This window comes from Nerophis lumbriciformis, linkage group LG04 (genome assembly GCF_033978685.3).
Source record: "Nerophis lumbriciformis linkage group LG04, RoL_Nlum_v2.1, whole genome shotgun sequence".
In the NCBI taxonomy this organism is placed as follows: domain Eukaryota; kingdom Metazoa; phylum Chordata; class Actinopteri; order Syngnathiformes; family Syngnathidae; genus Nerophis; species Nerophis lumbriciformis.
Genome location: NC_084551.2, coordinates 11,202,134 through 11,225,000, shown reverse-complemented (window position 1 = coordinate 11,225,000; position 22,867 = coordinate 11,202,134). Strand labels below are relative to the sequence as shown.

At 41.8% G+C, this 22,867-nt stretch overlaps 1 protein-coding gene across 6 annotated transcripts in view; it reads left to right on the top strand.

Moving 5' to 3' along the window:
• Positions 1 to 22,867, top strand: part of LOC133595948 (intermembrane lipid transfer protein VPS13B-like) — a 672,020-nt gene that overhangs the window by 301,468 nt on the left and 347,685 nt on the right. For all 6 annotated transcript variants that reach the window (XM_061948790.2, XM_061948782.2, XM_061948793.2 and 3 more), the window contains exon 32: positions 12,065 to 12,268. In XM_061948790.2, coding sequence (XP_061804774.2) covers positions 12,065 to 12,268 — 204 coding nt within the window. The remainder of the gene's footprint in view (positions 1 to 12,064; positions 12,269 to 22,867) is intronic.

Below are 22,867 nucleotides of genomic sequence, written 5' to 3'. Positions count from 1 at the left end.
CAAATTAACACTAGAGCTGGCCCGCCGATTATATACATCGGCGGTGCCGCGGTAACACCGCATTCACCGCTAATTCTCATACATAGAAACTCGATTTTGCATGTCACTATAAAGTTATATAAGCCTTGCTTGTTCAATATTTAATGCAAAGCTTGTTTTGGTCTCTATTAAAAGGTTCATTTGCGGCTTTGTTCAGTTTTAAATTTTGGCCCACTCTGTATTTGATTTTGACACCCCTGCTTTAGATCCAAAACATTCTCTTCATCTTGAGTCTCATCTAAGCTTTAGGATATTCTTTAAGAATGTCAAATGAGCAATAACACCTGGAGTCATTAATATTGTGCTTTTTCTGCATCATTTTCCAAAACCTCATTAACCCCCAGCAAATTCCCTACCACAGTTGTGTTGAGGGATTAATTGGTGAACTGCCTCAGAATAATATGGCGTGACTATATAATTGGGGAAATGCTTGGCTGGCAATAAACATTGTTTCAAACTTGGTTCTGACAAGTTATGCACACCTCGGAATCAGAGAACCGAACTCTGCCTGACATGTTTTACAAAAAGCATAATTGGAAGAAAGTCTGTTGATGCAAACAGAGGAAAGGATTTCACGAGTGTTGGACCACTCTCTATGTTACTAGTAAGAGAGATTAGCTTTTTCTTGCAATGACTCAAACGTATGGCTTCCTTGTAATTCTCACCATCTTCAAGAGTGGACAGTGTAGCACAGGATGAGATGTAACCGGGGGCCCGCACATAAATCTGTCAGGTATACAATCTGGTGAGTGAGTCGGTGGCCATTAAAAGCTTGTGAATTACTGTCCACGTTAACCAAAAGCAGGAGTACATCATCCAAGTCATCAGGACGTGTGTTTAAGTAAATGGCCCCGCTATTAGCAGGCTGAAATTTACAATGTTTAGATTAGCATCACTTCTTCTGACTCATGTGCAGCCAAGGATGTGTGATACTATACACCTTTAAAATGTGCTCATCTTACAATGTCCTGATAAAACAAGTCAGCATCCCCGTTGTGACTGTTGGGAAATGTTTTTAGTGTGTCATGAATCAAAGCGTACAATGAAACACTGAGGTCCACCACATGCTGTTTGGTAATCTTGGTCGACTCTCATATTTATAGTGCTTAACAAATATATCAGACCACCATCCAAGTAAGATTTGTGTCTCAACTCAGCTAAATTAACACCATCGGTATTTAGCAAAATCGTAAGCTTTTTTTAACCAAAATTATACCATAATGCTAAGTATAATTGCATTCATCAGGAGGTTACGCAATCAACATTTGTTGCGTGTTAGTTATCAAAATAAGTCAAAAGGTTATAGGCGGATTTTCCCGGACTTTCAGGTCATGTCAGAATAGGGATTGTGGGATAATTGATTAGATTTTGGGCCTGATTTGAAAAAATGTCTACAAAGTTACCTTATATTTACAATACAAGCTTCAACATCTGTGTTTGTGTGTATGCCATGGGCTGCGTGGATTCAAAGATATTGGAGACTGACGAGGGTTCACTTAGTTTATATAATTCCGCTATAAATGGCTCAAAAAAGTCATGGGCAGATTTTCATAACAAAATTCAGGAAATGTCGGAAATGGGATAAAGAACACATCATTACATTTTGGGAGCTGGTCTGGATAATTTCTACTATTTTACATTGCATTTACATTGTGAACCTCAACTTCTGTGTGTGTATCCTAGCGAAGGCCAAGAGACTGTAGACTGACAAGAGAGTTCACTCCGTTTCTTTCATTCCGCTATACATAGCTCAAAAAGTAATAGGTACATTTTCATAACATTTTGCCAAAAGTCAAAGTGCATAAGAAACTAGTGATTACTGTAATTTGGGGCTATGTCATGTGCATTTTGTATTTTTCTTCTCCATGACAAGGGTGAGTCCATAACGCACTAAAAGGCTGCCTGAATGATTGTGAGTGTGTTTGATTTAATGTGAACCATTACATTGGTCCACCGTGAACAATTAGGCATTTCATTAGTCTGATGTGACAAGGCTAAATTTATTGGCAGCATGTAAAGCTTGTAAACCGGAAAAATCCATAAATTAGCCGCAGCCGTGTATAAAGCACAGGTAGTGATCTGGGTTAGCGTCAGGACTCGGGACCTTTTTTTTTACTAGCGGGAAGTAGGGCCTGGCAGAGGTCTGCACTCTCAAAGTGCTTTTCTATTTTTTGTTATACATTAGTTTTTCAAATTCATTCAACTGTTGAAATAAATAACGATAAATGACATTTTGGCCATTACGGTTCTCACCAGTATTTATGTGATGAAATGGTCAATACAGTCTTTGTACGTGGCTTTTGGTGCACACGCGTCTTTAGAGCAACAAATCCAACACTGACTGTGTATTAGAACAATGTTTTCCCGATACTTACATTTTGAGGGAAATAAATGACTTAGTGTTTGATAAAACTGCACAGACTGTTTTTTGATTGTATGCACAGCATGTCGTCGGTGTAAACAAAGAGCCTGGTTATGTGCTCACCATCACATATGACTTTCGTGAGGTTCGTAGAATGATGGTTTGAATGTTGGAAGCAGCAATAGCAATGAGTCATGCGGTGCTGGGCTATGGTAGACACATGAGGATCTTCTCACGTATCAGTTCCAAGTCACAAAGCTAGAGAAAAGTATTGTCTTTATCATGTGTCAGCCTGTTTGGGGGTGCGGGACATACACACACACACACACACTTGGAAAAAACATAAGTTGAGCCTGTTACTTCTGCCAAGTGTGACACATTTGGAGCCACTTGTTTTTGCTGTCTTCAATATGGTGTTGTCTGACTGGGTCGCGTCCAAGTTGAACTCATTGAAAATGTATTCCATAGAAACTTTGAGTAAGATTTTGCTGACTGTTTATTCCACGGCATCATTTGCTCCTCACTCTGAGGCCTGGTAAGCATTTTAATTTCAACGCTTTAATTATTATAATTGGTGGATGCAGATTAACAGCAATTGGAGTTGACTGGTGTCATAAATCCAAAGCTCACTAGTTGCAGAATCTCTGGCAATTCAAAACAGACCACTGTAAACTGGGAGGGGGATTAACCTACCAAGTAATTGCAACTTTTATGAATCATACTGCTTATGAATTCCCCCTCAGCGTGCTACTAGCCAAGTGTGCGTCACAGTGAGCTGATTGAGAAGCCACTGTGCAGTGTAATGTTTTCACTGAGGAGCTGATGGGTGCCAGCAAGGACTTGCCGGCTGCACTCGGAACTTCAATGAAGGAGAAGCATGACCTTAGATGTGTCATTGAACTTAAAAATACACAATGGTAATTACTTCATCATCGAAGTGGTGTGATTGACACTGGAATATATTTCAGTATTACCATTTCTTTGTTTAGTATTTTAGGTCCCCTCAATGTGCACGTCTCAGATTTAGATTAAAGTTGCTGAACTGCTTGAGAAAAGAATGCGCTGAACTTTCTATTTAAGAGCAAAACCAGAGGACCTCCTCTCCCTTAAATACACACACATTGGCTCATACTCTTGCATTGGTTAAGAAGTGCAAGGAGACATATATTGCATGTGATTGTTGGGGAAATTGAGTGAAAAACAGGTCTGGGGTTGCGGTTTCAGGTTACGGGTTTCAGAGTGACAAGATCCAGAAGCTGGCAAGGCCTGGTATTACCCGGGTGCTTCCTGTACCATTGGTTTGGAATGGGGGTCTGGGTGGAAGCTGCAAGAAAATGTGCGTGTTGCCTTATACAGTTACCCCTGTTAGTGTTTTAACACAGCTCACTGCTCCTACACGCTAACCATTGGGCCCTGTGTTTCAACCAGAGCCCACTGTGGTTTATTTTACAACCTTGAACCACAGTTAGCCTTCAAAACCAAAGCATGGTAATCAGGCCGGCCCGGTTTCCCACTTTTAACAAGCCCTTTTACTTATTTACAATATGATTTGTTGAACAATATAATTTGCTGCGATATTCTCAAGGTATTCAACTTTAAGTTTCTGACAATTATTTATCAGCAGTCATGCAAGGACTATGTAGTCCAGGTCTGGATTTGATTTTTAAAGTCATTGTTTCCTTACGTTTTAAGCGTACACTTAAATTTGTTACGGCATGTAGCAGCACAGCTAGCCCGCATGTGCTTGTTTGCCATTTATAGGCGTACATGGCATCAGCTAATGTTGTGTCATTTCCAGATGGTTCCTCCTTAAATTCTATCATCATGTCAACATATGATCGCTAACCTGCAACACCTCAAGCCTCAGTGCTCCCAGAAGTCTTCCCAATGGGTCAAATCAAGATTAATGTTCTGCCAAACAATGCAGAGACCCAAGGAATTTAAAACGGGGGAAGGTATTGTATAATTAATTTACCATTTTCTGCTATTCTGCGGAATTTTTTAACATTGTTGTACATATGTTGCCATGATGAAGTGTCTGTGGATTTGTAAGTCCTGCACAAGGTATATTCTGCCAATACTCAAATCGGGTGGAGTGTTTGAATTGCAGCCAAAAACGGCTCTCTTATGAGCTCAAGTCCAAAAACTTTTTTTACATGGCTGTAAGTAGGGATGGTTATCAAATTCAAGTACCTACTAAATAACGATCAACGTAAAACTAAATGGTACCATATTTCGGTACCTTTTGTTACACGTGACGTCACACCCAGTTGCTAACTCACCACCAGCTAAAGCACTCGACTGCCTCTAGGCAATGTTCCAATTTTTCATGCCAACCAAGCAAGCATGCCTGATAGACATCGCTCAAAATGGCTCCATTTTCAGCTAATTTTCTACTAGCTCAATGCTAATTTACATAGGATATTCTATATAAATGCTGCTATTGGCATTAGCAATTTGACAACACCTACACATTTGGTAATTAATAATACTGTACAACTAATATGCACGTTACGATCAAACAGCTGGTGTGTAATAAGTGCAATACTTACGGTATAAACACGTTGTAGGGCTCAACAAAGGACAAGACTGGCAAATTCAGTTTAATGACAAAGACTACTTCCTAACTACAGCAACACAGCGAAGACCAATAGAAATTGAACAAGATAAAACTTTTGGACAGTACTGTTATTATTTTAAGCTCAGTGTTAAATAAAAAAATAACATTTATTACCACATGAACACACACAAAAGTACAAAAAATTGATGCTGATACCAGGAGTTGGTACCACACCGATTCAAATGTGAAAGGTACCCATCACGAGCTGTAACCCCCCCCTATGGTTTGTGCTCAAAATACTGAAGAATACCATGCATGTAATAAATGTAGCTATCATCAGAGTTCATGTTTTGCCAAATGTTTCCCCTTTTGTGAGCGGCAGTTTGGCGTTTTCTCATAAAAATTGTCAAAAAAGGTGAACTGCTTTTTGAAATAATGCACATGAATTTACATGCAGTGCTTACTATGCTTTAAATCTCCTAATTATTTTTTTAAAAGAACTTTGTCATAAAAAAAATTCCACCGGTATTTTCCAGCTACCGAGGAAGGTTGGCAAAAATATATGGGCCTACTTTTAAAGTTAAAAGTAAAGTACCACTGATAGTCACACACACTCGGTGTGGTGAAATCACCCTCTGCATTTGACCCATCCCCTTGTTCCACCCCCTGGGAGGTGAGGGCAGCAGTGAGCAGCAGTGGTGGCCGCGCTCGGGAATCATTTTGGTGATTTAACCCCCAATTTCAACCCTTGATTTATTAGACGCGATTAGATTCAATTGCATTGACTTTTTTTTTTTTTTTTTAGGTATTTTGAAGAAGTCCATTTATAGTATATGTGTGTTGAGAGAGAGAGAGACAATTGCACTGACTTTCTGTTTTTTTTTTTTTTTTTTAGCTATTTTTAAGAAGTTCATTTATATGTGTGTTTGTATATCCAAATGTGTGTGTGTGTGTGTGTGTGTGTGTGTGTATTTAATGCTAAGGCAAATTATTGTAGGATTAATGAAGTTTATATATCTATTGCAATAGATTATATTGAATTGGATCAAATTTCACTGATTCCTTGGACGTGTGCAACACCATATACAGCAGTGTTTTTCAACCACTGTGCCGCGGCACATTAGTGTGCCGTGAGATACAGTCTGGTGTGCCGTGGGAGATTATCTAAATTTACCTATTTGGGTTAAATATATATTTTTTTGCAAATTTATACAAATTATAGTCTGCAAATGATGTGTTGTTGTTGAGTGTCGGTGCTGTCTTGAGCTCGGCAGAGTAACCGTGAAATACCCTTCCATATCAGTAGGTGGCAGCCGGTAGCTAATTGCTTTGTAGATGTCGAAAACAGTGGGAGGCAGCATGCAGGTAAAAAGGTATCTAATGCTTAAACCAAAAATAAACAAAAGGTGAGTGTCCCTAAGAAAAGTATTGAAGCTTAGGGAAGGCTATGCAGAACGAAACTAAAACTGAACTGGCTGCAAAGTAAACAAAAACAGAATGCTGGACGACAGCAAAGACTTACTGCGGAGCAAAGACGGCGTCCACAATGTACATCCGAACATGACATTACAATCAACAATGTCCCCACAAAGAAGGATAAAAACAAATGAAATATTCTTGATTGCTAAAATAAAGTAGATGCGGGGAAATATCGCTCAAAGGAAAACATGAAACTGCTACAGGAAAATACCAAAAATAGAGAAAAAGCCACCAAAATAGGAGTGCAAGACAAGAACTCAAAATGAGTCGGGGCGTGATGTGACAGGTGGTGACAGTACACCTACTTTGAGACAAGAGCTACAGTGATGCATACTTGGTTATGGTTGAAAGTCATATCCAATAATTGCAACGACTTTTTACTGGCAACTGAGTTTCGTTTTTTAATAAGATCTGCTGGTGGTGTGCCTCCGCATTTTTTCAACGCAAAAAATGTGCCTTGGCTCAAAAAAGGTTGAAAAACACTGATATACAGTATGTAGGACAGTGGCATTAGCAGTACAGTACAGAGAGTAATGATAAAGTATGAAATACAAATGTATGTATAATACCAACTAAGGCAGAAAGTCATGGTATTGCACAATGCCACCAGGCCTCTCCATTATCTTTCCTCCATCTCCAGCTCTCACAAAAACCTTTTGATAGTTAAAATCACTATCCTTCAGCCCATATCTGCAAAAGGGTATTAATTAGGGACCGCAATGTCCCTTTGGAACAGAGGACCCTATTGTAATTGTAAGGTTTTATTATTATTTTTCCACCGCCTCTTTGAGCTGTTATTTGACCCCCTTAACATGCTTCAAAACTCACCAAATGTGACACACACATCAGGACTGGCAAAAATTGCGATCTAATCAAAAAACCTAGCCCCAAAACTCAAAATTGCGCTCTAGCGCCACCTAGGAAGTAAACACAGACAAAACCGCCTGTAACTTCCAGTAGGAATGTCTTAGAGACATGAAACAAAAACCTCTATGTAGGTCTCACTTAGACCTACATTTCATTTATTGACAACCCCCCGCAAAAATCAACAGGAAGTTTGCAATTCCCCCTTCAAAGCAAAAGTTTTGTGAAAACAGTCACTTTTGCCTCTTTGAGCTGTAATTTGACCCCCTTAACATGCTTCAAAACTCACCAAACTGGACACACACATCAGGGCTGGCAAAAATTGCGCTCTCATAAAAAACCCAACCCCAAAACTCAAAATTGCGCTATAGCGCCCCCTAGGAATAAAATCCAGACACAACTGCTCCTAGGAAGAAAACTCAGACAAAACTGCCTGTAACTTCTAGTAGGAATGTCTTAGAGACATGAAACAAAAACCTCTATGTAGGTCTCACTTAGACCTACATTTCATTTATTGACAACCCCCAGCAAAAATCAACAGGAAGTTTGCAATTCCCCCTTCAAAACAAAAGTTTTGTAAAAAACGGTCACCTTTTTTCAAACATTATCTCCTCTGAGCGCGTTTGTTGTGTCGGCTTCAAACTAGCACTGGAGAGAGATTGAACCCTTCTGATTAAAAGTTGACGAAAGAGTTTTAATTACTGCTCCGGTTTGGATTTTATGTGCCGTCAAAGTCGGTCCCATCCATCGCTGCTTGCAGCTTTAATTATTAGTTGTTTTTTTCCCCTCTTTATTCTGTATGTGCTAGTCGCTCGCATATGATAAAAGTATGTGGGGATGGTGTGTTCCACCTGCCTCGCGCTCCTCGTTTTAAGTCATGTGTGTGCATGTTGGTATTGGGAGTGTCGTGTTTTCCCAAAGCCTTCTTTGACTCCTCTTGGCCAAGCAGTGTGGTCCTCACATGACCAATCAAATACGTCAAACCGCCTGTGTCCCCCACGTACACACAGTACAACAAGAAATCTGGCTTCAATTATACTTGCAACCCTAGGGAAGCTTCCACAATTCCTCCCCTCCTCATTTGTTAGAAATGAAGCTCTCTTGTTTCCTGCAAAATGCTGAAATATGCCGTTTGATATTACCAAGAAAAATGTTTATCATTTATATTTATGTCGCTGGGGGGGGGGGGTGACCCCGCACCATTGTAGAGAGTTGGCTTCAGACAGTCATGTTGATTATGAGTAAGAGGCTCTGCTAAATGGGCTCAAGTAGAGAGATAATTTGGAAAGCGTATGAGGTAACTGCGGTTTGTTTAATGTGAAATATACAGTTTGGGGATGGTTAGGATGACAGAGGTCGTGTTACAAAAAGGCTTGTGAATCCTGACTGACACATCCCACCCAAATCCTTCTTGGTTTGATTCACATTCAACTCTGTTGAGAAATGTGGTTCCAAATGTTGATTAGGGCTCTGTTTCACTTGTTTGTGTGTCAACAATTCCAGCTAAGTCTGGTTACCCACTTGTTATCTCCCATCACTGTTGTTTTTGTTCTTGATGCTTATTGTCATAACATAAGACACTCATGAAGGCCTTTCCAGTGTGGCTGAGGGAGGGGAAAAAAACGTATGAAAATTAGCACTGACATCGCTGAACCAAATAAAACTACCCGGGCTGCTCCTACATCTGTAGTCATTTTAAACCCTTATTTATTCCATTTAAGCAGTCATTTGAATTCACCAGCACAAATAAACATATCATAGTGAACCAAAAGCTTTGATGTCACATGCAGATGCTGGATTGTGATTATTCTTGTGCATCTTGTCTTTCAAAAGCAGCCAAGTTACATAATTTTAACTTGCTGCTGATTGTCAGTGATCGTAGAAGTTCAACTACTGGGTCAGCAATTCACTCCCAATATGTTGTCCCAGGTCTTACCAGATTTAAGTTTGTGTCCATTAGGTTTGTCCCGATACCAATAATTTGGTACCGGAACCAAAATGTATATTGATACTTTTCGATACTTTTCCAAATAAAGGAAACTCAATTTTGGCTTTATTTTAACAGAAAATCTTGCAATACAATGAACATGTTTCCTATTGCACTCAAAGAACAATTTTAGAAGGTTAAAATATAAATCAAAAGGCATTAAAGACATTGTGTTTTTCTTGTTTACAATTTACAATTTTCCCTACTACGTATAGTCTGCCATAATCAAGGGTTAGATTAGAATATAATAAAAAAAGCTTTATTTACATTAGGGTTGTACGGTATACAGATATTAGTATAGTACCGCAATACTAATGAATCATTTTCGGTACTATACCGTCTCTGAAACGTACCGGACCCGCACCCCCCCGCGTCGAAGTCACGTCGTGACATTGCTGGTTTACGAGCAGAGGAGCATGTTCGGCGGGACACAATCACGGAGTACTTACAAGCAGACACAGTGTGTAGACAGAAAAATGAGAACGGACGCATTTTGGCTTAAAAACTAAAGATAAAGGTGAAGTTATAACACTGAAACGCCCTCAGGAAGAGATGCTTTAAGACATAGCGGCTAAAGTCCATCCGCCGTCGGCAGTGCTTTAGCTACGTCTAAATCACTAATCCTCGCCTCCATGGCGACAAATAAATTAAGTTTCTTACAAGTATCATCCGCCCTGCGATGAGGTGGCGACTTGTCCAGGGTGTACCCCGCCTTCCGCCCGATTGTAGCTGAGATAGGCTCCAGCGCCCCCCGCGACCCCAAAGGGAATAAGCGGTAGAAAATGGATGGGATGGATGGACAAGTATCATCCCTGCAGGACGAGGAATAGCTAAGCATGCTTCACTACACACCGTAGCTCACTGGCATCAAAATGTAAACAAACGCCATTGGTGGATCTACACCTAACATCCACTGTAATGATATCAAGTACAGGCACGTATGTAGTCGATACTACTATGATAACGTCAACATTTTTTGGCATCACAACATCTTCTTTTGTCTTTTTAAAATGTATATTATGTTTATAAACTCAGGAAATATGTCCCTGGACACATGAGGACTTTGAATATGACCAATGTATGATCCTGTAACTACTTGGTATCGGATTGATACCCAAATTTGTGATATCATCCAAAAACTAATATAAAGTATCAAACAACAGAAGAATAAGTGATTATTACATTTTAACAGAAGTGGAGACAGAACATGTTAAAAGAGAAAGTAAGCAGATATTAACAGTAAATGAACAAGTAGATTAATAATTTATTTTCTACCACTTGTCCTTAATAATGTTGACAAAATAATAGAATGATAAATGACACAATATGTTACTCCATACGTCAGCATATTAATTAGGAGCCTTTGTTTGTTTACTTACTACTAAAAGACAAGTTGTGTAGTATGTTCACTATTTCATTTAAGGACAAACTTGCAATAAGAATTATGTTTCTTTAAGGGCTTAACTGCAATAATAAACATATTTTTAATGTACTCTAAGATTTTTTGTTAAAATAAAGCCAATAATGCAATTTTTTTGTGGTCCCCTTTATTTAGAAAAGTACCGAAAAGTATCGAAATCATTTTAGTACCGGTACCAAAATATTGGTATCGTCGCAACACTAATTGACATTATATTAAATGCTTCATGATTTATGGTTGCCAATCCTGGTATGTGCTTTATTAGTAAGTACTAAAAACAAAACTATGGATACATGTGCCCAGATAAGCCTTATAGCAGGTAAAACACACATCTGTTAAAGATAAAACACAAATTTTAGCAATTTGTTCCAAAATTCAGTCATTTTACTTGCAGTAGTTGATGTTAGATGGGCGTCTAAGTATCTACATGTTATGTATCTACATGTTTTGTATATACATGTGCACAACAGAGGAGCTGTTAACTTATGAGAGTAGCGTACAGTACTGTATATGTGTTGGCAAGAATGGCAACGTTTCGGCTGAGTGACGTCAGGGAGTGAGTGGGCGAGTACAAAGAGAGAAGACCGCGCGCACTGCGCAGTCGAGTGATGAACGGGTCCGGTTGTGTCCTGCTAAACTAATAATAAAACAAGATTGTTACAAATCGGCGGCCTCGAATTCTGACCGGAAAGCGGATCTTAGCAGACCCATTGCAGGGTAAAGTGAACTGAAGGGAACGTCTCCCCTTCGCTCCTGTACTACGGTCTGCATAGGAGCGAACAGCAGGACAGGTGTAACAACATCATTACCTGTCACTCTTTATAACTCCTTGTGCTGGTCTGAATGTTCATTATTTAAATGTTTACCTAGGTTTGAAGCAAAGGTGGTAATACTAATCGTCACATTTGGCGAGGCGTGTTTTAAAGCAACACTTGAAGCGCTGCGCTTCCTTGTTTAAAGCGTCACCTTTACTGTTAGTTTTGCAGCCCAAATACCCCCATATTGTACTTCACGTGTTCTTTTTTAACCAGTAGAATTGTCTGTTTTTTTGCCATTCTTCCCCACCACGATGTTATTGCCTGTATGCACTTTGTTTGTGCGTTTTGACACAATTAATGCGCCACGGCTCTGCAGTCACCGCCACACCGCAGCACTTATATGGCAGAACGGTACCGGTACTTTTCAAAGGCAGTATAGTACCGATTTTAATCAATTAGTATCGCGGTACTTTGTTAGTACCGGTATACCGAACAACCCTAGTGTCCATTTAAGTGGACGTCCTGTACCTCCTACGTATGTTACACAGCTTGTTTGAGCACCACACCAACAACTTTATGTTTTTATTTCTTTTAGGCACGCATTGAACCTTGGTATCCTTCGCGACCCTGGCTCAGAGGTGGAGGATCGTCAGTACCAGGTCGACCTCCAGTCCATCAACATTGGGACAGCTCAATGGGAGCAACTCAAACCGGAGAAGGAGGGAACAAAAGGAGGCGCATCAGCAGACAGTGAGAGAAACTCCCAGAACCCGGCGCTAGAATGGAACATGTCCAGCAGGTCTGGTTTAATATTATTACTACCTATTATTTGATATTAGTACTACTATTACTACCTCTCCAGGAGGTTAAATGGTCACTGAGGTTTGTCTCCTCGTTAGATTCTGTTAAAACTTTGGGATTTGGAAGAAGTGATTTGATTTTGTGGGTAATCTGGATAATTTTTACTACGTTGCCTTACGATTATGTTACGAAGCTTAACTTCTTTCTTTGTGGATGCTAGCGGCCCCACCTCCACCCACAGAGACAAAGACAGTGAATGACTGACAAGAGGGTTCACTCTGTCTATTTCCTTCCTCTATAGATAGCTCAAAAGGTTAGGAAATTTAAAACAAGTTATTAGATTTTTGGGGTGATCCAGATCATTTTTACTCTTGGCTTTGCTTCTACCTACAGACACAAAGGCAGTGGATGACTGACAAGATGGTTGACTTTGTTCATTTAAGTACACTATAGATAATTCAAAAAGTTATGGGTGAAGTTTCAGGGAATTTGAGAATGGGCTAAGAAACAAGGGATTAGATTTTGTTGTTGTTCCGGCTCACCGTCTCAATTTAGGAATGAAAAAAAAAGGATTCCTAACAATTGGACATAGGGCCTGGTCGAGGTCTGGGCTCTTGAGTGCTTTTTAATTTTTAGTTATTTATTTTTTGTATGTAGATAATTTAAATTTGGCATCATTTCTAACAAAATGTAGTTACATACTTGACATACCCTATACATCAAACTATACATAAAGTGGTTTTGAAAATTATATTTAAAAAAAACCAAACTTGACAAGCAGTACAGTATAATGGCAATGTTTTAAAACCAAGGCAACCATAGCTTCATAAAGCATACATTATAAAATAGTCATAGTTAAGTTTATTTCAAACATTTTGAACATAATTTACAATAAGGGGAAATAATATGATTACACTTTGCACAATTTGATATTTCCCTAAATTTGACTAGCCAAAGGCTGAGCTGCCTTCTAATTGTTTAGCGAGTCGAGACAGGACTATGGGCAGTTATACTTCCTGTGTCAGGAGGGTGTGTCACTGGGATCGTGGGACGGCGTGGCGAAGTTGGTAGAGTGGCCGTGCCAGCAATCGGAGTGTTGCTGGTTACTGGGGTTCAATCCCCACCTTCTACCATCCTAGTCACGTCCGTTGTGTCCTTGGGCAAGACACTTCAACCCTTGCTCCTGATGGCTGCTGGTTAGCGCCTTGCATGACAGCTCCCGCCATCAGTGTGTGAATGGGTGAATGTGGTAATACTGTCAAAGCGCTTTGAGTACCTTGAAGGTAGAAAAGCGCTATACAAGTATAACCCATTTATCATTTATTTATCGTGGACTGGACTCCAAAATGCAGAAACTTCAGTATAGGAAAAAGACAATAATTTCTTTTGAGTCAGAGTTTTTGGGTAAGGTAATTGTCACACCCAGGCTCGGGTGAAGGTAATGTAACCTTTGCAAACCAGACTTTCAAATCAAGGATGGCAAGGCACGCAGTTGGTGAGAGTTTACAAACATTTATTGAAATCCCAAAAAGTGTCAAAAGGTGAACAACGACAGAAAAAACAAAGCACCCACAATCTGTAATGTAATAAATAGAGGCAATATTAGTATCGTATATTATATATAGTACATTTATATTCTAAATACATTTCGAAGTTGCATGCGTTAACTAGGCCTATATAATTAATCAAAATAAGCATATTAAAAATAATCAAAAGATAAATCATTCATTATATCAAAATACATGTACTCATAGTCAAAGGTCAATAATCAAATATGTCAAAGTAAAGAATTAACTAATCATAACAGATTTAGCAAAATCAATTAGCATTCAACAAAACTCGTTTAACCGGTTACAACACAACATAATCTCATCATCAAAATATTCACCTTAGTAGATGTTTGATGCATGGAGACCGAAACTCCTACTCAGGACAGAGAACCTCCTCTGGCAGTGACCGACAGCAGACTGTCAGAAAAACGGCATTTTCCAACTTAAATAGCCCTTAGCCCCGCCCACTAGCTGGGACCAATTTGACAGGGGAAATTAAGAAAACAGTTATTTTGTAAATTTCACCATAAATAACCATCACATGTCTAAAAAGTATTCACATGGTACTTTTGCATGTGTAGAGCAGTCATTTTCGTACACAGTATATTCAGGCTTAGACAACACAACTTTTAAATGTCCAGTGTCCTTCTGTAACACCCAGCATTTGAAGATCATGGTTCGACCCAAATTTGGCCTAATTAGTGAATGCAGGTGTGGTCACCTATATAAAGCCCTCAACCCCACCCTGACTCTTTTGGTCAATAGTTCAGAGCCATGGTGAGTGACAGGTAACAATTTGTTTGTTGAGCACATGCTTTTCACTGGCTAACAAGATTGAATGTTTGTGTCCATGTTGAGCTTCCCAACAAATGTGCACGGTTTGTGAGGAAGTCCAAAGGTCAAACAGTGACAGTGTGGGGTCAAACTGTCACATTACCTCCCTCCTCTCCAGCGACAGCAAGTCCAGGGAGACGAGACAGGTAATCAGCTAGCAAGTTACTTTTGCCAGCTCGATGTGTAACGTTGAAACAATAAGGCTGTAACGCCAAGTACCATCTGGTGACACGGGAGTTCTTATCCCTCATGGAGTTGATCCAGCTCAATGCCCGGTGGTCCGTTTCCAGATCGAAGGTCCGTCCCAGAAGGTAATAACGTAGGCTGTCCAATGCCCACTTGATGGCAAGACATTCCTTTTCAATGGCAGAGTATCTAGTTTCTCTGGGATGCAGTTTACGGCTCAGATATAGAAGCGGTTGTTCCTCGCCCTCCTTTCCTTGGGCTAGGACGGCTCCAAGGCCCACACCAGAGGCATCAACTTGAACAAGGAATCGCTGGTTGAAGTCAGGACTTTGTAAGACCGGAGAAGAGCATAGAATAGTTTTGACATTCGTGAAGGCAGTTTCACATGTGTCTGTCCATTTGACTGGATTAGAGGATGCTTTGGTTGTCAGCTTGACAAGAGGAGCTGTGATGGTAGAGAAGTGGGGAACAAATCTTCTGTACCACCCGGAAAGCCCCAAGAATGACCGGACCTGCTTCTTTGTCCGCGGTCTAGGACTGTCTTGGATTGCCTTCACCTTGTCCACCTGAGGACGTATCTGCCCATTGCCAAGATGGTAACCTAGGTAACACACCTCAGTTTTGGCCCACTCACATTTCTGGGTGTTAAGAGTGAGCCCGGCAGAACGGATCCGGAGCAGGACTTGACGCAGATGAGAGAGGTGGTCTTTCCAGGAAGTGCTGAAAACCACCACATCATCGAGATAGGCAGCAGAGAACTGGCCACACCCCTGCAGAACGCGATCCATTAGCCGCTGAAATGTTGCGGGGGCTCCATGTAGTCCGAACGGCATAACCGTGTAATGATAGAGACCCTCTGGTCCACGGAAGGCAGTGTACTCCCTTGACTCCTTCTCTAAAGGGACTTGCCAGTATCCCTTACACAGGTCAAGGGTGGTGATGAACACAGCTTTGCCGAGCTTCTCAAGAAGTTCATCAATACGTGGCATGGGATAAGCATCGAATTTAGAAACGGCGTTCACTTTGCGTAGGTCATTACATACTCTTATTGTGTTGTCTTTTTTAGGAACGAGGACAATGGGGTTACACCACTCACTGTTTGAGGGTTCAATCACTCCTAGATCCAGCATGGTTTGGATTTCATGGTTGAGGGGCTCCACCAGCCGCTCAGGCACTCTGTAGGGGCGCTGACGGATAGGTGTTGGGTTTTTTAAATGAATGACATGTTCAATTAGTGGAGTTCTTCCTGGCTTTCCACTGAACAATACTGGGAATTCTTCACACACTTGCAATAGTTTATGGGCAGATTGTGCAGACAAGTGACTAACATCAGGTTTCTGTGGTGTAGTGAGCATGGACAAATCTGTCTCCTCCACATCATCCTCCATTTCCACTTCCCGTGCCAGCATCACCTTTTCCTCTTGCAACTCCTTGCTTTGAGTATGTACTTGACTGGCTTGGACATCCTTTCCTTCCACAGAGGATTTCCTCTCCTTCCATTCCTTCAGAAGGTTGATGTGGTACACTTGGGATGCCTTTCCTTTCTCTGGATGTGAGATTTCATAAGTGACTGGACCAGCTTGTCTGACCACGGAGTAAGGACCTTGCCATTGGGCCAGCAGTTTATGACTTGAGGTTGGAAGCAAGAGCATGACCTTTTGACCTGGCTGAAGCACCCTGTGACATGCTTTCTGGTCATACCAGGTCTTCTGTTTCATCTGGGCCTTTCCAAGATATTCCCTTGCCTTAGCTCTGTATTGCTCCAGCCGGTCTCGCATCTGCAGCACATAAGAAAGAACCCCTTGTGGTACAGGTGGTTTGGATTCCCAGGATTTCTTCAAGAGGTCCAAGGGGCCTTGAACAGGGAACCCATAAAGAAGCTCAAAAGGCGAAAACCCGGTAGAGGCTTGGGGTACCTCTCGATAGGCAAAGAGCAAGAAGGGAAGCCACTTCTCCCAGTCTCGACCGGTGTCATCTACAAACTTCCTCAGCATGGATTTCAGGGTTTGGTTGAAGCGTTCCACCAACCCGTCGGTTTGTGGATGATAGGGGGTGGTGAGAATGCCAGTAATTCCAAGTTGTTTATGAAGCTGCTTCATGAGCTTTGAAGTGAAGTTGGTTCCTTGATCCGTGATTATTTCATCTGGAATTCCTACTCGTGAGAAGAACTGTACAAGTGCAGAGATGACTTTCGGAGTCTTGATACTCCTTAGTGGGAAGGCCTCAGGAAATCTGGTGGCGTAGTCACAGAGGACAAGGATGTATTCATGGCCTCCACTGCTTTTCTCCAGGGGTCCAACAATATCCATTGCGATCCTCCGGAAAGGAACATCAATGAGAGGTAGAGGGAGTAGTGGGACTTTCTCAGGTCGTCTCGGAGAAGTCTTCTGGCACTGCAGACAGGTTTGACAGTACTCAATAACATCTTTGACCATTAAAGGCCAAAAGAAGCGAGCTTTGACTCGAGCAAGAGTCTTGTCTTGCCCAAGATGACCAGCCCAAGGTATGGAATGAGCAAGATGCAGTACAAGGGGCCTACAGCAGGTAGGGACCACCAAGCGATTCTCTGGCTGATCTGCTACATACAGGACTCCATCCTCCAGGACATACTTTTCACCCTGGTTTGGCTGCAAGGGGATGTTTGCATCTTTCATCTTAGCCAGCAGGGGAGCCAGTGAGACGTCAGCTCTCTGTAGCTCTCGGATGTCTTCAGGTACCTGCCACTCTTCATCAGGTTTCAAGCTTGACACATCACCCAACAGTGGAGTACCTTGGATTTTCTCCAGGCGGCGCTGGCTCTTACTTTTGGGGGGGCCCTTCTGACCACCCTGGCATAGAGAAGGGTCCAAGTCAGGAAGAGGCTCCAGCCCTAGCTTGGCTGTCTGGGCACGGGTGCGTACTGGATAAGCCTCTTGAATGGCTGGAATAAAACTGGATTTCACTTTCTGCTTGTGTGTCTGATGAACAAGATCATGCAGAATAGGCAAGTCTCTGCCCAAGATCATGTCATGGGGCATGTGATCAAGAACCCCCACACGGAGCAAGAAAGCCTGGTCATCGATAATGATGGTCACATCAGCCACGGGATATATTTTTTGATCACCATGGACACATTGAATGGCTGTGGCATGCTGATAGTCAAGATTACCAAGTGACACAAAAGAATGGTTCAACAGTGTCATGGAGCTACCTGTGTCCAACAGTGCTTGCACTGGACGGCCATTAACACAAGCTGGCATCATGATAGGCTCAGTGTTAGGTTTGGCCTCAGGTTCAGGATTGGGTGCAAGAGCAGGTGCCATGACTGAAGCTGACACAGATGGATGGGGAACATGACAGAAGCTGGACAGCTTTGGACCTTTCAAGGGGCAGACTGGGGCTCGGTGCCCCGGCTGTTGGCAGTGGTAGCAGATGAGATCCTTCACTGGACTCTGTCTCAGGAGCAGTCTGTTGTCCCCTGAGGTGCTGTAACCACCTGCTTTCTGCACACCTCTTTGGTGTGACAGGTCGGCTGCACCTTGAGCTGCTACACGGTTGTTCTGCTGCCTTGGCATTCGGAGTCCTTTACGAGCATTCAAGTACTGACCTGCAAGTTTAGCAGCAGTAAGTCCGTCTTCTGGCTCGTGTTCCTTGACCCAAGTCTTCATTTCGTTGGGCAGCAAGCGAATCATTTGCTCCAAAATGAAAAGCTCTGCAATGTCTTCTTTGGAACGCTGCTCTGGCTTGATCCATCTTCTGTAGAGACCTTTGAGTCTGTTGTAAGTCTCCTTGGGAGATTCACCAGGGGGAATGTAGGTTGACCGGAACTGGAGCCTATAAGTCTCAGGAGAGATATCAAACTTAGCAAGGAGGGCTTCTTTAAGGTCAGCATAGACGTTGGAAGCATCTTCCTCCATCGCAGAATAGGCATCCAGAGCTTTACCGGTCAAGAGTGGAACAAGTCGGCAGGCCCAGTCAGACTGATGCCAGCCCCAGGTGCGAGCGATGCGCTCGAAGCGGACAAGAAAGTTTTCGATGTCCTCACCCTGCTGGAAAGGGAGCATCTTTGGGCCTTGTCGGAGATGATGGTCAGGTGGCGAGGAATCTCTGGACGGCGACGCTTGAGGACTAAGATTTGGATGTGGGCGAGTTCTGGGTTTGGGTTTGGGCGACTGCTCACAACTATCGTCAGGAGTACGGTTAGCATTTTGGTTAGTGAGTGAGTGATCTAGGCTAGGTCTTGTACAGACAGTTTTTAACTCCTGGAGTTCACGAACTAGGACAGCTTCCCTACGTTGCTGTCCAATCAAAAAGTCTTGGAACATATTAACCAGGGTAGGTTCACTTAACACTCTTTCAGTCCTTGGTGGCTCAGCAGACCACCTAGCCTTCCTAGACCCCTTCCTATGCTGCTTACGCCTAGCCCCAGAGTTCTCAAAACCTTTGACGTCTTCTTCGGACTCCTCGGTGTTCCATCCAACTTCATGCTCCTCAGCCATAGTCGTCCGGTCCAGCCTCATCGCCGTGGCCCCTCGACCAGCCATCTCATCAGTCTCCTCTGTCATTGCCACCTCCGACACTTGGGATCTCAAACCAGTTCTGGCCTGCCCTCTGCCAGATAAATGTTTGTAAACTCTGCGGCTTGCCATCCCACCGCTGCCACCATATGTCACACCCAGGCTCGGGTGAAGGTAATGTAACCTTTGCAAACCAGACTTTCAAATCAAGGATGGCAAGGCACGCAGTTGGTGAGAGTTTACAAACATTTATTGAAATCCCAAAAAGTGTCAAAAGGTGAACGACAGAAAAAACAAAGCACCCACAATCTGTAATGTAATAAATAGAGGCAATATTAGTATCGTATATTATATATAGTACATTTATATTCTAAATACATTTCGAAGTTGCATGCGTTAACTAGGCCTATATAATTAATCAAAATAAGCATATTAAAAATAATCAAAAGATAAATCATTCATTATATCAAAATACATGTACTCATAGTCAAAGGTCAATAATCAAATATGTCAAAGTAAAGAATTAACTAATCATAACAGATTTAGCAAAATCAATTAGCATTCAACAAAACTCGTTTAACCGGTTACAACACAACATAATCTCATCATCAAAATATTCACCTTAGTAGATGTTTGATGCATGGAGACCGAAACTCCTACTCAGGACAGAGAACCTCCTCTGGCAGTGACCGACAGCAGACTGTCAGAAAAACGGCATTTTCCAACTTAAATAGCCCTTAGCCCCGCCCACTAGCTGGGACCAATTTGACAGGGGAAATTAAGAAAACAGTTATTTTGTAAATTTCACCATAAATAACCATCACATGTCTAAAAAGTATTCACATGGTACTTTTGCATGTGTAGAGCAGTCATTTTCGTACACAGTATATTCAGGCTTAGACAACACAACTTTTAAATGTCCAGTGTCCTTCTGTAACACCCAGCATTTGAAGATCATGGTTCGACCCAAATTTGGCCTAATTAGTGAATGCAGGTGTGGTCACCTATATAAAGCCCTCAACCCCACCCTGACTCTTTTGGTCAATAGTTCAGAGCCATGGTGAGTGACAGGTAACAATTTGTTTGTTGAGCACATGCTTTTCACTGGCTAACAAGATTGAATGTTTGTGTCCATGTTGAGCTTCCCAACAAATGTGCACGGTTTGTGAGGAAGTCCAAAGGTCAAACAGTGACAGTGTGGGGTCAAACTGTCACAGTAATGTTCAAATCCCCATGTTGGACAGTGCAGGGAAGGCCTATCGCGAGCGAGGCAGGATTTAGGCAGGAAAACAAAAAGTGCCCAAAAGGCAGCAGATCAAAAACAGAGACAAAAGACATAATGGAACAGGATTAGTATAAATACTAATACTTGTAATTAATATTACTAATATACACATAGAAATGACTTTGTTACATTTCCTGATATTTTTGTAATGTACACATTTACAGTGGTATTTTAAATATCAGTTAACCAAGAACCACTAATGTATGGTAAAACATTTTTCTTCTTTTCTTCTCATGCTCGAATTCTTTTAACGCTCTTTGTTGCGGCTAGGCACATTTCACTCTTATATTATGGTTAGTTTCAAAATTGTACAACCTTTGGGGCATTTAAGTGTTAAGGTAGCCGCATAGAAATATACGACCCATCATTGTTTTTAAAAGTTTTGATGTGGGAGCAACATGCAGTCATTGATGTTAGCTCCATTATATGGAGCCTCTCTGAGCACATAATTACTAACTTTTGACATGTTTTATGGGCTCGGGAGCTAAAACAAGCATTGAGTGTAACAGCCTGTTTGGCCTCATATCCATTTTTCTACTCATGTTTTGAGAGGGAACTGTCCAAAAAAAATCACGGAATCACTGACTAAGAATTCAGATTTTTTTTCTCCATCAACTAAATATAATCTGTATGGAAGAATGCAGTACAAAATCAACATGGGCCTCAGATCATCAAGAGATAGACTGAGAATGGATGAGGCAATGTTTAACAATTGTGTTGCCTTTACAAAAGGAACATTTTTAATTGTACTATTATCACTACTATAATGCAGGCTACTGTGTTGTGCAGTATCTATAACACCCTCGCAAGAACCTGGAAACTTCTCCCACTCGTGATATTGATACACACACTTGAACAAGCAGGTCAACCTTGAGTTTTCATGTTTACAGAGAAGACTATAAAAATGGGACTCATTACTTCCCTGCTTGGCACTCAGCATCAAGGGTTGGAATTGGGAGTTAAATCACCAAAGTGATTCCCGAGCACGGCCACTGCTGCTGCTCACTGCTCCCCTTACCTCCCAGGGGGTGGAACAAGGGGATGGCTCAAATGCAGGGTAATTTCACCACACCTAGTGTGTGTGTGTGTGTGTGTGTGTGTGTGTGTGTGTGTGTGAGAGACTATCAGTGCTACTTTAACTTTATTATGCAGACTGTTGGTTGACTGGCACCAGCTATTTGAGAAAGAACTGTCTTCTGCCCGAGTGCAGCTGGGATTGGCTCCAGCCCCCTTCCAATTCAAGAGGGCCAAGCGGTAGAAAATGGATGGATGGATAAACAGGTCTTGTTGTGAATTTAGATTTTGAGATGCTGTGCAATAACCTTAAAGTGGTTTCAAGACAACTTCAAATATGTGTTATCCTTAATACTTTATATATTAGTTGACAAAATCTACTGTCATTTTATTTGGCTAAAATGTTGAGGAATTAAGTCAACTAAAACTATCCATCCATCCATACATCCATTTCTACCGCTTATTCCCTTGGGGTCGCGGGGGGCGCTTTAGCCTATCTCAGCTACAATCGGGCGGAAGGCGGGATACACCCTGGACAAGTCGCCACCTCATCGCAGGGCCAACACAGATAGACAGACAACATTCACACTCACATCCACACACTAGGTAGACAAACTAAATCCATTTAGATTACTAAAATATAATAACTAAAATACATTTTTGCCAAAAGGAACTGCTAAGTGGCTTTGTGGTTAGAGTGTCCGCCCTGAGACTATAAGGTCGTGAGTTCAAACCCCAGCCGAGTCATACCAAAGACTATAAAAATGGAACCCATTGCCTCCCTGCTTGGCACTCAGCATCAAGGGTTGGAATTGGGGGTTAAATCACCAAATGATTCCCGAGCGTGGCCACCGCTGCTGCTCACTGCTCCCCTCACCTCACAGGAGGTGAACATGGGATGGGTCAAATGCAGAGGATAATTTCACCACACCTAGTGTGTGTGTGACTATCAGTGGGATTTTAACTTTAGAACTAAATTAAAACTGCTGTCAAAATTAGCACTGTTAATAACTAACATACCGGTAAACATTTTTAGTCATCCATCCATCCATTTTCTACTGCTTGTCCCTCTCGGGGTCGCGGCAGGTGCTGGAGCCTATTATCACAGCTGCATTCGGGCGGAAGGCGGTGTACACTCTGAACAAGTTGCCACCTCATCACAGGGCCAACACAGACAGACAACATTCACACACTATAGAGCCAATTTAGTGTTGCCAATCAACCGATCCCCA